The sequence below is a fragment of the Drosophila sulfurigaster genome, chromosome X (assembly GCF_023558435.1).
Source record: "Drosophila sulfurigaster albostrigata strain 15112-1811.04 chromosome X, ASM2355843v2, whole genome shotgun sequence".
In the NCBI taxonomy this organism is placed as follows: domain Eukaryota; kingdom Metazoa; phylum Arthropoda; class Insecta; order Diptera; family Drosophilidae; genus Drosophila; species Drosophila sulfurigaster.
This window is the reverse complement of record NC_084885.1, coordinates 29,933,270-29,949,319: the sequence shown is the minus strand read 5'-3', so window position 1 is coordinate 29,949,319 and position 16,050 is coordinate 29,933,270. Positions and strand designations below refer to the sequence as shown.

Here is a 16,050-nt window from a genome sequence, read left to right as displayed (position 1 = left end):
TTCGTAGGCGCAGTCACACACACATACTTATTACGTGCACTGAGAGAGTCGCACACACCCACACACACACACACACAGGCAAACAACGACTGTAGTTCGAGTGCAGCGAATGAAGCTGTTGCTGCTTGCTCGCAGGATAAAAGCCAAAGGACGCTGCCAGCACTTCCGCAGTCGCTGGCCAAACGCGCAGCTCGCAAGTCAAAAAATTCAAAATCAAATATTCAATTCAATTTTTTTTTTTTGCTTCTCTTGGATGCCATAAATCGTGTGCTGACATTTTGTGCAGTTTTACAAAAAATAATTGTGTACTATTTTTTTTTTCAAGTACTCAAATTGTGAAATACGATTCGAAAAGAAGTGCCCAAAATTGTTAATTAATTAATGGCTGGGCCATTTATATCGCCGCTACCGGGCGATCTGCTCACCGAATACATGTTCGGACGTCGTCGACAGCGTCGCAATCGGACCACGTTCACTCCACAGCAGCTCCAGGAGCTGGAGGCTCTCTTCCAGAAGACCCACTATCCGGATGTCTTTCTGCGCGAGGAAGTCGCGTTGCGCATCAGCCTCAGCGAGGCGCGCGTCCAGGTGAATCACGAATCACGAACCGCGAATCCCGACTCAAAGTTAATGTATGTCAAGTTGCGACTTTCCTCTCGAAACGAAAAGTGGAAACAACTTCTACATAATCTCAGGAATTGCTAAATACTGTTGACGGGTCAATCACTTTTCCCAAAAAAAATCAACTTTGTTTGCAGATCAATGCTGTCGAGTTTAACAGTTTATTCCTTGGGATATTGCAATTCAAACATTTTTAGCCAATTCCAATTCAACTTCATTGCATTCTAAAGCAACTTGTTACAAATCAATTACGGATTTGCAATTCTTTTCCATTTCTTGGAAGCTCTCTTAAATTAAGTTTAACATATTACATTCAATTTTTTTTTATGAACGATCTTCCTCAAAAAATATCATTCTAAATAATTATTGAAATCTTTAAAACGTTATTAAAGTGTTATTTAAGTTGAGGATTATGAATAAAGCAATTCAAATTTATAAATTGACAGAGGATGAATTTTATTAACAAAATTTTATTCATTTCCATTTCATTTGAATTCCCTTTGTTCGTTATTTTGATTTGTTAAGTATTAAAGTAGCGTAACAATACAAATTCAAGCAAATAAATACATTTCTTTTTTTATTTGACAATAAAAGTATGCAACACATATTTCAACCAAGCAATTTAGTTTTTAGTTGACCCTAAAAGTATGCAACATTTTAAGCGAATTACATTATTTGACTGACCCTAAAAGTATGCAACATAATTGTAATTTTACTGTGAGTGACTTTCTGCATTTCTGCTTGCTGCTGATTTATGTTCGCCTGGTATTCCACCTGGTGAATTGGCATTTTGATGCCATTCGCAACAACGATGAAGATGAAGGCTTCATTTTGTAGCATATAGTACTTTGAGGGTCAGCCAACGAATTCTCGGCCATATCCTAGCGTATCCTGATAGGACTTAATTTGCTGAGATCACAAAAAATAACTCTAACTCTAATAACATCTAAGAATCCATCACTAGCAAAATTTTACTTCAAACGTCAAAGAAAATGTTGAAAATAACCAAACCAAGGATAACTCGAAAACTCAAAGGACGATTCAGATGTTCTTTGGCGTGTTGATAGGCCTTATTGGGACTAGTTTTTTGACATACTGCTAGACAGAATCAACAAGGATATAGGCGAGTTAGAGCCTAATTTCTGTATACAAAAAAGTCCTTGTGACTTTGTTGTTGTAAGGACTTTTGAGAATGTTCCTTTTAAGTCGATCTGTATACGCTACGAGCTATCTTCGGTCCAAAGGACATTGCGATAGTCCTTCAAGTGGCCGAGTTAGCCATGATTTTTGGCATTTCGCACAAATTTTCTATGCCTACCCCTTGAAAATTTTTCAAATTTTTTTATGCAAAGCATTTTTGAAAATCCTTTAATGCCAATCGATAGCAGTTATGATTGGGAGCTCAAAAATGCGTCAAATCTTGTTCGAAATGCAGTTTAACCAAAATGATTTTCTCTGTCCGCATTTTCAAAGGAATAATCTGAATATCCTTTGCTCAGATAATGTACCGTTTGTAGGTTGGCTTCCTTGGTATAATACTTGACAGGAATGTAAAGAAATCGACTAAGCTGCATTAAATTGCTATATATACTTACCTTACTTACCTACCCATAGGGTAGAAGGGTATTATAACTTTGTGCCGGCAGGAAATGTATGTAACAGGTAGAACGAGGCATCTCCGACCCTATAAAGTATATATATTCTTGATCAGCGTCAACAGCCGAGACGATATAGCCATGTCCGTCTGTCCGTCCGTCCGTATGAACACCTAGATCTCAGAGACTGTAAGAGATAGAGCTCTATTTTTTTTTTTTCGACAGCATTTGTTATGTTTGCACGCAGATCAAGTTTGTTTCAAATTTTTGCCACGCCCACTTTCACCCCCGCAAATCGAAAAAATCGAATAACAAGCGTAATTTTAAAGCTAGAGTTGCGAATTTCGGTATATATAATAATTACTATAGTAGTTATGATTCCTGAAAACTTGGTTGCGATCAGATAATTGTGGAAGTTAATAAAGAAATACTTTTGCATGGGCAAAAACGCCAACTTACTAGGGGTCTGAGTTGCTTTGGCTGACAATCTGGTATATTGTGCCGTCTATGGTATATTTTGAATGCGGTACTATATCGATATACCAAACATATCATTTGGTATATTTTTATTGTTTTTTTAGTATTTTCGGTATATTTTAAAATGATACCGCAATATTTTGCCTTTATTCAAAATGGGTAGCGGGTATCTCACAGTCGAGTACACTCGACTGTAATTTTCTTACTTGTTGGTTTTTACATGTTTCTATATATTTTTCGGGTTTCGTTTTGTACTCGTACTTAGCTTTTTAATAAAAACCCCATTTAGTTATTTTTATTATTACTAAAGTGGAATGTATTTTTTTGATTACAAGTATAAATTGAACAATAAATAATCACTTCAAAGTTCTTTTGGCATAAATTAGTGTATCTTTTCTTTACATTACGTAGCCGTCCCGTTGGCGTCAAACCATTCAGTGCTTCAAATGAATTTATAGTCTTTTGTCTTTTGTCTAAACTAGCTTCAACTAAACAATAGTAAAGGAAAGTAATAGTATTTATAATTATAGCAAATTTTGTTACTGTGTTACAGGTTTGGTTTCAGAATAGACGCGCCAAGTGGCGCAAGCAGGCGCGTCTGCAGCTGCTGCAGGACGCCTGGCGGATGCGTTGCCTCAGCCTGGGCACGCCGCCAGTCATAGCCGGAGCCGGAGCTGGAGCTGGAGCCGGCAGCCGGCCGCCCAGTGGCAACAATCAAATGCCAGAGAATCTATCGTCGGCGGGAAGTGTGACTGGAGCTGGAAAGGATGGGCTGGGCAATGAGACGGGGGTTGGGGGCGATGTGCCGCTGACCAATGGACAAAGTGCTGCGGCGAATTTCACAATGATGCATCCGGCATTCCAGCAGCAGCAGCAGCAACATCAACAACAGCAGCAGCAATCGCCGCTTGGACAGTCGGAGCATGAAAAGCTATCGAAAACCTACACAGAACTGAAGCTCTACAAGGAGACGACCTCGCATGGCGTTTCTCAATTGGATTTGGGCGGCATGGCAGCGTTGGCACCCACCTCTGATGAGGGCTCTGATGGCTCCGATTCCGAGGAAATCGATCTCACCTCGGGCGCCTGCATTGATTTCTCACACAGCACCAAATTACAACAACAACAACAACAACAACAGCAGCAACAAGCAGCGGCAGCCGCGGCTTTGGCTGCCACACAGTCACAGAGTTCGAATGGCGTGCATTAACCAGCATTTCTGTTTATACCTAAAATTCCTCTCATTTGATTTAGAAATACAAATGCAATTTAAACATAAAAGAAACAAGTTGAACTTCTTATTTGAATTCAAATGTGCGCGCCGATTTTCGATACATTTGAATGCTAACAGTCTGCTGTAAAATTAACAGTTTTCTGTAAAGTTAACAGTTTGCATACTAAACACAGCTGGGCAGTGTGACCATGCCTGTCACTTTCAAATCGCTGAACATATTAATAACAATAAATATACACAAGCTTTCGCTTGCTTTAATTATTTAAAAAGCAAAAACAATAACAGCTTAATTGATAAAACCTATGAATGTTGATCAGTGCAATAATCGTGTCGACAATTAGTGATGACATTTTCACATGACTGCACATATCGATAACAATGCTAGTATATTAGTATTAAACACATAATGTTGTTCGGGGCGAATGGCAAATGTTTTGGATTGAACGTTATATTTGAAATTCTTTCCATAACGGATAATGTTTAATTATGTTAATTTGAAATACAAATTCATGTAGAAAAAAACAACATTGACATGATGAAAATATTGTTTGTTAATTATTTGAAATTTTTCTAATCGAGTAGAAGAGTAGAGCATTTGGTTGTCGGCTTGGCCAGCAGCTGAAAACTCTCAGCTATTCATTCAGTGCCTTGTCTGATGAACTAACTTAACTGAGCTGATGATTATTGTTTTGTTATTTTTTGTTGTTTCTTTTTTTTTTTGCAAGTGTTATGGCAACTGTTTGTTCAGACTGCGAAAATGTGAATACAATGTGTATTATCTGCATTATCGTGTTCTGATAACAGGCCAAAAACAGCTTTGCCATTAGATTGCCAATGTTGTTGGTTGCCAGTTTCCAAATAAATAACGTGACCCTGTTTGCCATTCCACGGATTAGTCATTCCAATACATGTACCTTCCATTCGCAACTAAATGCAGTAATTAAAAAAAAACGAAAACGAAATCGAAAACGGGATACAAGCAGATACAAGATTAGAGATTGTATTTCTCTCGTTTTCCAGTGAATTCTATTGCCTCAATCTGGCGTCATTTATATTACTTTTTATTTCACATTATGCTTGATAAAAAACGACGACGACTTGGATGACGTTGGCAACGATAAGCAGCCCTGCACCGGATAAGCCCCAATGCTGTTGTGACCTCTCCTCTCTCCTTTCTCCTCTACACAATGCCTTCCTTGCTAGCAAGCGTCCAACCCGAATTGCATTACACACAAACACACAGACACACAGTCACACAGAAACATGCATTCAAGTCAGACTCGCATACACTCACACACGCACAGACGCATCGTCGGCATTGTCGGTTAGTACGTGCGCACTTGATTGCAACGTTCCAGTCTGCCATTGCGACTCTCTCTCTCTCTCTTTTTCTTGCACTTAATGCTGTTGTTGTCTAGGCGATTGTCGTCAAGGCTGGTTGCAAGGCTGATGAAGCACTGATTGCTTTGCCGAAGATGCCGTTAAACCTACACCTGAATTTGCAGTGGTCAACTCTAGTCTCACATGAAACTAAAAGGTACACATAACCCTATTCTTTTTACCTTAAACTTAACGCTTTACTTTCTTCGCTCTGGCTCAATGCATGAACCAGTTCATAAAGCACAAATATCGCAAGCAATATTTAATAAGTAAATGTATATACTGTGAATATATACATACATACATATGTACACATAGTTATGCTTCTGTGTGTATACACAGCATTAATAGAATCCTTAATCATCCATAAATGAAATGCGGTTGCAGAGTGCTGCAGCGGCTGCAGCGCCAAGCGTGCCCCCGCATAGTGTGCACACACACACTCACGCACACGCACACACGATGGCCAAACATTTTGTCAACGTCTCGCTGCCGACGTCGCGACGTCGCTGCCCGCGCACTTTCAACTCTGAAATTGAAACTGAAAATAAAACCAAATGCGGTGGCGTCGCTGTCGCTAACTCTATCTCGTTCTCTTCTTGGTACACATGTATGTGTATGTATGTATATGTACTATATGCGCTGCTCCACAATGCGCTCCCACTTGCGCTCGGGTTGTTCAGTGTTGGGACGGCCAGCCGAACACTTGCCGAATAGCAACCGAAGTATGCCGGCTGCGAAGTAACGGCGACTGCGCTGCTCGCTTCATTTTGCCTTGGCGCTTGGGCGCTGCTTCTGCGTCAGGCACTTCGTTGGAGTTGCACGCGCTGCCGGCCCCGCATTCGTGAGCAACAATTCGTGCGAGTCGGACGAAGTCGGTTTATTATTACTCCGATTTGAAGAAGCCTTTTTGCCTTAGCATTTTGCATTTGTTTTCATATTATTTTTTTTTTAAATATATACATATATTATTAAAGTTTTTGTTGTTGTTTTATCGTGTGATATATTATTCGCTCGTTTAGCTCGTTTTGCGTCGCGCGTTTCATTCTTGTTGTACTTAGTTACTAAACAAAAATAAAAAGTCAACCAAAAAACACACAAAAAAAAGCATTTCAAAAGATACGCCAAAGCCAAGCGGCAAAAATTCATTGAACTCTCACTTGAGTTGCAGTCCGAGCAGAGCAGAGCAGTTAGCAGCGCAGCGCAGGAGCGACCCAGCAACACAGCAACACAAAACAGCATCCCAGCCAGCAACATGTCAGACGGCATTGAAGTTGAACAAATCGTTGAGAGCAAGCCGCGAAGGGTGAGACACTTCTTTTAAATACACATACAGACACATAAACATAAACACATGCATCTACAGTGTACCCTGTATAGAATGAATCGAATATGTGCTTTGATTTTATTAACTAATAATACAGGCAAAATCCTTAAACAAATATCTTATTTAATACTTCAACTCCATTTCAATATCTGCAGTCAGAGTCACTGCATTGAGCGAACACTGTAGTTAAGTATGTGAGTGTAGGCATGTAAGACAATATTAAGACAAGCGAAAAGAATTAGGTTCGTAAAAGATGCGACAAAAGGGGCGCAGAGCGCGTGAGAGCGAGCTAGCAAGATTGCCAGAGAGCAGGCGAGGGCAAGCAAGAAGAGCACAACAAGAAGTGTGAGAGCGCATTAGTTAGCCCGAAAAAGGAAGAGGAAGCACGAAATGTTGGAGCCACAGACACAGCCACAGTCAGAGCCTCAAGCCCAAAGTCAAGTGTGTGCGCACACATAAGAGTGTGTAAATACATACTTACATATATACATATGTATGTGTGTCCGTATATGCATGGGTATGTGTAAGTGTTGGACTCCACAAGAACCGGCCAGAGAACCAGAGCCAGGGCCAGGGCCAGACACTGACACAGCCGGTGCCGTTGCCCAGACAATAAAATAAAATAAAATTAAAAAAAACAGCCCGAAGAAGGAAGTATGAAAAGGCAATAAGAATAAAAATGGATATGTTATATTTTTTTTTACTTCTTATTTTATTTGGCGTTTTGCCTTTGCTGCGGGGGAGGCTGCAGCAGCATACACAAAAGGGTTGAGCAGCAGCAGCAGCAGCAGCAGCAACAGCAACAATAACAACAATGCCATATCAAGTTCAAGTGCGCAGTGGCAGCGGCGGCGAGAGCGACGTCGACGTCGACGCCGACGCAGCTGCACTTGTGCGCACAACAGTTATGTCTGCGTTTGTATTTGTATGCGTGTAAAAACATCAAATGCTAAATTTTCAGCTACTGTGCTGTCGATAACGATTGTTCAAGTCGATTGACGATTAACTGTGAGTCACAAAACAACAACACAGCTGCTTCATTGGCTGCTGCATAAAAACGGGGAATCATCATGAGTCAAGACTTAATCACAGACTTTTTCCACCAGAGCTAATAATTTCTCCCCAGTGTGGGCAAGCCTCTCTATGTATGTATGTGTGTGTGTGTGCATGTAAGCTTAATCTGTCGGAACAGAAACGCACCATTTACGGTTATAACTCAATCAATAAGTCAAAACAAAGCGCACACAAAAAAAAAAAGAGCCATGAAAATTGAAACGAAATGCGTTCAAGCGAGTTTCAACAACAGCAATAACAACAACAACAACAACAACAACAACAACGATAACAATAGCAATTCAATGTCAATAAATAAAATAGTACATATTGAATATCGTTTTGACTTGAGGCGGGGGAAAACGCGTCGTATGCGCAATGCCGCATATCAATGGCAAACTAACTGTGATTGCAGCCAACTTAATGAGCATAGACACTGCTGCAGCCAACTTAATAAGCATAGACTTTGCTGCAGCCAACTTAATAAGCAGATCAGCTGAGTAGATGCATTACATGGATGATCCCATGATCTTCACAATCAATTGATCGATTTCGTTAAAATTCCCAACAAATAGACATATATTTATAAAAATGACCTCGCAGAGTATTCACATTGCTTAGCATATGACGATGACGCGACGAGGCTTCCTGATGTGCCAATTTTGGTAAACGAATTGCAACTTCTTATTTATTATTATTGTTTAAAGCATTTCTCAATGCGCTGTGAGTCACATCGCACATCGCACATCGGGCACATCAACAGCCCCGATCCCAATGCATGAGCAACAACATCGACATCGACAGCGACTGCAACGCAAGTTCATTCCTTTGTGTTTTCAGCTAAAATAAAGAGAAATAAAAACACTGAAGAAATTATTAATACATACGGCAATAAGGCAATAAAACAACAAAACTGAAACAACGACTGCTCCCGACTACAAAAAAAGAACAAACGTCTGCCCCTCCAACTCCAACCCTCCAACCCAATATACCACATGCTCTTCTCCCTCTTCTCCCTTACTCCGGCCATGCATCCGTTCCTTCCACACTTGTCACGGGGCAAATGAACGCGAGCTCTGCTGTTTCTCTGTTTCTGTTGCCCCGGCTGCTGCTGATTCATGCGAATTTTGCTGTCAGTTACATTTTTATTATTTTTACAATTTGGAAAATGTGTTTTCGAAACAGCAAAAGAGCAAATAAGTATGCAAAACAAAACGAATCCCAAACACCCCACTAACCCCTTCGACTTGATCGCTAACAGCAGATGATCATGATGATCATGGTGATCATGGATGCATGGATGCATCGAAAACCACAGCAACACCTTCTGCAACCAGCAGCCACAACATGTGGGTTACAGCACAGACAGATATAGAATCGTCAGAGATATTTATAGGCAGACCGACAGTCAGACAGTCAGACAGGCAGACATTGATCATCGTCATCATCCGCTACGCATTGTTATGATATACGATACAATTCAACATAACCTCACTCAGAATTCTTAGTTTACTTATGTGGTTGGAATAAATCATATTTATTTTCCTTATGATAAAGTGGAAGTGAGTGCTAATAACAGATATCATCATAATTCAATGTTCTACAATAAAATGTCGTGGATAAACGATCCATACTTGACAACATAACCTCAAACATTGTGTGTGTGGAATGCAGCGTATGGCATTAATATTTATTAGCCTCGCAGCAGATTTCAATGAAAAATACCTGAGCGACAACAAAAATCACCATAAATAAACATATTGCTATGACAACAAAAAAAAACAACAACACATACACATGAAACATAATCTTACTCACAAAGTGTTGCGAAATTTGAGAACTTTTTTTTTTTGTGTTTTGTGTGAACGGATTTTCACTCGACAATGTTGCAAAGTGTTTGTTGCGGTGGCACGCACACATGGAAACTATAGAAACTTCCTGATTGCCTTTGCCAAGAACTTGACTGTGAGTCACTTGATTTTCTGTTTTCGGTTTTCGGTGGCACTTGCCACAGACAGACACACGGTTGCCAAAGTTTAAAGCTGTTGCCTGACTCAACCAACAGCGGTTTTTCAGTTGTCTGTTGTCTGTTGTCTGTTGCACACAAAGTCACAAGTCTCATTGGATTTAAATGGGATATTTGAGGCGCCGCTTATCGCACAAATGTCATTAGTCAACATGAAACTGCTTTAAATACTAAGTATGTGCATATACTTGTATATAAAAATACATATTTTTATGTTTGCCTTTTGAGTTTTGTTTTCTGTTCTTTTCGGTTTTATACCCGCTAGCCACAGGGTAGAAGGGTATTATAACTTTGTGGCTGAAAAAGGAAGATGTCTTCACATACCCATTAAATTCTATATTCTTAATCAGCGTCAAAAACTTAGTTAAGAAAACAGGTCTAAATTGCTTTGGCTGACAATCTGGTATATTTGAGTACTCTATAGTATATTTTCAATGTGGTACTGTACCAATATACCAAATATAGAAGGGTATTATAACTTTGTGGCTGAAAAAGGAAGATGTCTCCTCATACCCTTTAAAGTATATATTCTTAATCAGCGTCAATAAGTTAGTTAAGAAAACAGGTCTAAATTACTTTGGCTGACAATCTGGTATATTTGAGTACTCTATAGTATATTTTCAATGTGGTACTGTACCAATATACCAAATATAGAAGGGTATTATAACTTTGTGGCTGAAAAAGGAAGATGTCTCCACATACCCATTAAATTCTATATTCTTAATCAGCGTCAATAAGTTAGTTAAGAAATTCTTTTGAATGGTGCAAAAACAGGTCTAAGTTACTTTGGCTGACAATCTGGTATATTTGAGTACTCTATAGTATATTTTCAATGTAGTACTATATCAATATACCAAATATAATCTTTGGTATATTTCAATATTTTTAAGGTTTCATCATTTCGTATATTTTGATGCACATATTGTTTAGTACTTTTGTGGTAAACTAATTTGGTATATTTTTGAATAATAATACCGTATCTCAAAGTCGAGCACACTCGACTGTATCTTTCTTATTTGAGTTTTTATTCATTTAGTTGCACATTTTTTGATTAAATCACAACGCCAAAGGAAAAAAGAACAACAAATTGCTGATATTGAGCTACACACAAAAGTATGTAGATACAGTTACTGCTACTGATATCGATATCGATATTGATATTGATAGATATATAAACAATCTATATATAGTTTAACTCCTGTATGTGTACATTATTTATTCATTATCGCATGCCATTCGGTTTGAGTAATTGAAATTTGTTAAGTGCAGGCAAACAATTGTTTGACCAAAGTCAACTGAACTTGAGGGTTTCAGGACATCCGACTACTTATGAAAAGAGATTATATATATGTATATGATAGATGTAGAATTCAGATATACAAGTAATATTTCGAGTGAATCATTATTCTTTAATGGAACCACTTCATTTTACGAACTACGAGATAAGTTGGCTTATTTTTAGCTCTTAAGCTCTTCAGATTCGCAGCGGAATATGCAAACATTGCACAGCAGCATATAGACTTAAGATTAGATAAAGATAACTGTGACTGCGAAAGTCACATGAATTAAGCAAAATGCAATGCACTTGGCAACAAATCTTTGCGACTTTGCGATAAAGGCATAATCAATAAACATTGTTATAATAAGAAATATGATTACAAATAGGTGTAACATCCATACATAACATATATCGAACACTATCGATCACTGTTACTTTCGTTACGTGCGTCATGTAGTTGAAGGAGAGTGAGACATTAATTAGAAAAACTACTGCGGAAGACTGAAAGATTGGGTGCAAGAACACTAATTACGAAGAAGAAGGCGTGGAGTAAGAACAAGTGTCGCCTGAGTAGGCTATAAATCAATTTCGAAGTCGTGGTGTGGTGTGGTGTGGCTTATCTGGTATATAGAGAATAGAGAATTGAGATTACGATTGCGTCAATGCTGCACCCCAGCAAAAGTCAAAGCAAGTCACACCCCTCCCGCACCCTTGGCTGTGCCTTGACTTTCTTACGTATGTAATTGAAACATGCATAAAACGAAAATACTATATCATAATTGAGGTTATAGCCGACACGCCTCAGTCGGGCAAATGGCCTTATCACAAGTGCCGTTAATTATGGTGCTCCAAATTATGATAGCTACAATAATATAGATACATAAATGTATATGTATATGTATATGCGATACGATGCGATCTGAGGCGATCGTCAGCGATCATAATACTAAAATTTATTTCTCATTTGCGCACAAATTATGCCAACAGTTATCTTCCACTCTTTTCATCTTTTCTGCCATTTGGCACACTTTGGCATCTTCATCTTTATTTCGTTGCTTCTTTATTTTGCTGTGGTTAATTAATTCAGCCAGAGTTGTGAGTTGAGAGAGCGCTAGAAGCTAGAAGCTAGAAGCCAAAAAGCTGGAAGCTGGAAGCGAAGTTTTGTCATCGGCGCTCGTGAAAGTCATTTCTTTTTTTTCCATTTTTTTTTTTTTTTTTGTTGGGGGTTTTCGATTCTTTGTCCGTTCTCATCTTTCTAATTGTTTCGCTTTTCAGTGCGCAACTTTTCTAATTGATTTTTCTCACAACTCTCGAACAACAGCAATCAAATCGGTCAATGAACGCATTATTATGTTTGTATGTCTGGAGACAGTTTTTCGTTCATCTCGTTCATCTTTCATCTCATGTTCTTCTTCGTCCCCAAAAAGCAGATCAAAAAACCCAAATAGAATACATTCACAGACCGATAGATGGACGGACGGACAGACAGACGGATGGACGGACGTAGACATACATCATCGTCTGTGCTCAGCTTCGCCTCCGTTTCGTGGGGCGACAACGAAATTATGTTTAAACCGTTTTTCAGTTTTTCCGTTTCTTTTTTCTTTGCCCCGCAAGCTGATTGAAAAATTTGTGAGGCTTAAATTGTTTCAAATGGAGCAAAACAATGCATAAATCTTGATTGAAGCCGAAGCCGCGCAAAGATAAATTCCAACTACAGTGAGCTGCAGTTACACTTTCCAAATGCACAAAGCACCAGCAATATCTGTGGAAAGTCTTATTTAAGCAATACTCGTGACATTATGTGGGCTCCCATTCAACCTACAAGCTCTGAATTATATTGATATATATAGATGCTGGTGGCACTCGAAATCTCATTTCGATAATACATAAATAAATGATGAATTTATATGGTTTTTTTTTCGCCCATCTGTGATTAGTCAACATCGTCAAGTTGTATCGAGTTTAGAGTCATAAAGAGTTTTCATATTTATGATATCAACGCATGCCTATTGCTCTCATTTAAATGGTTTGCATTGTGAATTGTCGTTGAATCACATTTATCATGTGTGTAGATTGGTCGCTTCTCAGAATTAATTAATCAAACAGAGACTGCACAGAGTTTTACAATATGTTTCTGAGTAGCAAAACTATGGAGAGCTTAGACTTATAAAAGTTCTATATTTGATAACAATTCTCGGAAGACTACAAATCTGTTATGATGAATCAAACCTTAAGAAATAAGTGTGTAATTCAGTTAGTAAATTCATTGAAGTTATTTAACAAAATCATGTTATATGGCAAAAAACGTCTGTTGGTATATTATATACTCTTTTTAAAATGTAATAGTATATTGATATACCATATATTGTTTTCGGTATATTTTTTGCATTATATATTCTTTTTTATATATACTCTTTTTAAAATGTAATAGTATATTGATATACCAAATATTGTTTTCGGTATATTTTTTGCATTTTGCAGTACCAGTATAATAGGTATATTTTAATAATAACGGTAGCATTGTTTTGCTTTTGTAGAACATTGGTAGCTAATTTTTGGAATATTTTTTGTTTAGTATTTTCAGTAAATCATTTTGATATACCGCATTGTTTTGCTCTAGTTGAAAAACGGTAGCGGGTTTTCGGTATATTTGTAGTCTAGTGATTTGGTATACTTTATAAAAATAATACTGCATTGCTTGGCTTTTGTTAAAAAGGGGTAGTGGGATTTCGGTATATTCTTTAGTATATTTCAGCATTAAGTTGGTATATTTTAAGAATAATACCCCAAAGTTTTAATGTTATAGTGGGATTTCGGTATATTCTTTAGTATATTTCAGCATTAAGTTGGTATATTTTAAGAATAATACCCCATAGTTTTACTGTCATACATTCATGCTCAAGTCGCATGACTGCAACTTTCTTTGAATTTTATGAGTCTGTACAGTAGGAAATACTAGACATTGCATATCAAGTATTTTTATTCTACCACAATATACTAATAATATATTTTAATAGAATCCAAAGCAACCTTAGCTGTTGTAAATAGTTATAGCAACACACATCGATTTGCCAAGCATTTCCTATAGTATATTGAGTACTCTTGAGGTAACTATATATAGTAAATATAATCGAAGTTAGTTGTGCTTAAACCGCAGACAATGTTGCGCTGTTTGCGTTATAATTTATTGCATTTTAATTTTCAAGGAAATTCGCACAGTGTGTTGAATAATTTATGCAACACTCTTGAGTTGAACAAATTGAAGAGTTTTGTGCAGCAGAAAGAAAAAAATGAAAAAAAAAAATGCATTGGCGTGATTGATTTGAAAAATTTATTGCTATCATTATTATTATTATTGTTATTGTTTTGGCTCTTGGCACGGAAACAAAGCGAAACCGAGAGACGAAGCCAAACACAACGCAAGCGAAAACGAAAGTATCTAGCAAAGCAAAAAAGTATCTGACGGATACGTGCCATGGTTAAGACAAGTTGAAAGCACTTGGCGCGTTGCCTCAATGCGCCGACGCAAAAGCGAACATACATACATGTATGTATATAACATATAACATAACATACATTAAACATCAGCCTTAATCCCACACGATAAGCACGAAATCTGAAATCGGCTGGCAAAGCAAATGAACTTTGCTGTGGGGAATTGGGATTTTGCAAAAAACAGAAACCAAACAAAACACAGCAAAGCGGGGCGGGGCGGCAGTAAGGGGCGTATTTTTGTTTCCTGCACTGATTACATGCCACAAAAATAGCAACAACAATAATAACAACAACAATAACTATGTAATCTTTGTAGATGCCACTGGCCACATCACTGGATAAGGACGCCATACGCGAGGCCTACGAGGATGTCCGCTCCGATCTCACAGACACCGAGTGGGCGGTCTTCAAATTCGATGGCGCACAGATCATTGTCCATGAGCGTGGCCAATGCTTCGAGGAGTTCCGCCAGCAGTTTGGCGATTCGGAGCGCGCTTTCGGCTACATCCGCATCCAGATGGGCGATGAGATCTCCAAGCGCAAGAAGTTCATATTCCTCACATGGATCGGACAGGAGGTGGGCGTCATACAGCGTGCCAAAATGTCCACAGACAAGGCGCTCATCAAAGATGTGCTAAATGTAAGTCCAGTCATCCACTTCGATGCATCCAAAAACTAATCCACACAATTCTCTGTTTTCTCGCCCAGAACTTTGCCGTCGAGCTGCAGGCGGGCGTCGAGGCCGAGCTGGACATTGAGCTGTTCCGTGAGGCATTGAATCGTGCCGGTGGCGCCAACTATGGCACTGGCATCCGGGACAATTGAGCAACGATTGAGTAGAAACAGAGCTGCCTTAACGTCTTTGTCGTCGTCGTCGTCGCTTGACAATCTTCATAATTATTTTTTTTTTGTGCAACCTCTTCAATTGCTGACTTAACTCTGCTACTTTTTTTTACTTAATTATTATGAATTAATTTTATGCGATCTTAAAATATTTACTGTACATTTTATGTAATATGTAATAAACAATAATAATTAAACAAGAAACAAAACAAACAACAAAAGAAACCATCAAATGTTATTAACTCGCCATCGATGAGAGATCATTTCAAATTCAGCACGATACTTTTCTTTTTCTTTTTTTCTTTTTGCCCATTGTGTTTGAAATTCGCGAGTTTGAAAAGTCAGTTCATTGACCTCTCTGGACAAGAAGTGAATTCTAGAAAGCTGCAGATTGCTTTAAATTTGTATTAATTAAATCCAGTTAGAGTTTGCTCTGAACAAACTCTGAACACTATGGCAAAGTTGTGGACTATTTGTGCACAAAAAGATAATTCAAAATTAACATAAACATACAATTTAGAAATTTCCATTGAGTAACTATAATTTCTTTCTCATAATTCATTTTCACGAAATAGTAAAAAAAAGTCTCAAAGTTCGCTCCTAATTCACTCTATTTCAATTTCAAATCCAATTGAATTCATTTTAAGCCGCTAAACGCTATGAAAAATCGCATTGCTCACTTACTGTTTCCATGTTTTTTATGGGTTGCATGTTAGT

At 38.2% G+C, this 16,050-nt stretch overlaps 3 protein-coding genes across 3 annotated transcripts in view; 2 read left to right on the top strand and 1 right to left on the bottom strand.

Annotated features, from left to right (window-relative positions):
* The window catches only part of LOC133848639 (chitooligosaccharidolytic beta-N-acetylglucosaminidase), a 31,097-nt gene extending 21,346 nt beyond the window's left edge, over nucleotides 1-9,751 (bottom strand). Inside the window, exon 1 of the mRNA XM_062284278.1 lies at nucleotides 9,747-9,751. The gene's annotated coding sequence lies outside the window, so the exon portion shown is untranslated. The remainder of the gene's footprint in view (nucleotides 1-9,746) is intronic.
* LOC133848646 (retinal homeobox protein Rx) lies at nucleotides 319-4,174 on the top strand. The gene is made up of 2 exons (XM_062284287.1): nucleotides 319-588; nucleotides 3,247-4,174. The coding sequence occupies exons 1-2, from the start codon at nucleotides 382-384 to the stop codon at nucleotides 3,901-3,903; spliced, it is 864 nt and encodes a 287-aa protein (XP_062140271.1). The 5' UTR covers nucleotides 319-381; the 3' UTR covers nucleotides 3,904-4,174.
* Nucleotides 6,154-15,557, top strand: LOC133848649 (coactosin-like protein). Its single transcript, XM_062284291.1, has 3 exons — nucleotides 6,154-6,613; nucleotides 14,807-15,130; nucleotides 15,199-15,557. Exons 1-3 carry the CDS (start codon nucleotides 6,563-6,565, stop codon nucleotides 15,313-15,315), a joined length of 492 nt encoding a protein of 163 aa, XP_062140275.1. The 5' UTR covers nucleotides 6,154-6,562; the 3' UTR covers nucleotides 15,316-15,557.
* Nucleotides 15,558-16,050: the final 493 nt, after the last annotated feature.

Coding starts and splice junctions, on each gene's coding strand:
- LOC133848646 (XM_062284287.1), top strand. CDS start 382: ATGGCTGGGCCATTTATATCGCCGCTACCGGGCGATCTGCTCACCGAA. Junction 589..3,246: donor TCAGCGAGGCGCGCGTCCAG/GTGAATCACGAA, acceptor ACTGTGTTACAG/GTTTGGTTTCAGAATAGACG.
- LOC133848649 (XM_062284291.1), top strand. CDS start 6,563: ATGTCAGACGGCATTGAAGTTGAACAAATCGTTGAGAGCAAGCCGCGA. Junction 6,614..14,806: donor TTGAGAGCAAGCCGCGAAGG/GTGAGACACTTC, acceptor TAATCTTTGTAG/ATGCCACTGGCCACATCACT. Junction 15,131..15,198: donor TCATCAAAGATGTGCTAAAT/GTAAGTCCAGTC, acceptor TTTCTCGCCCAG/AACTTTGCCGTCGAGCTGCA.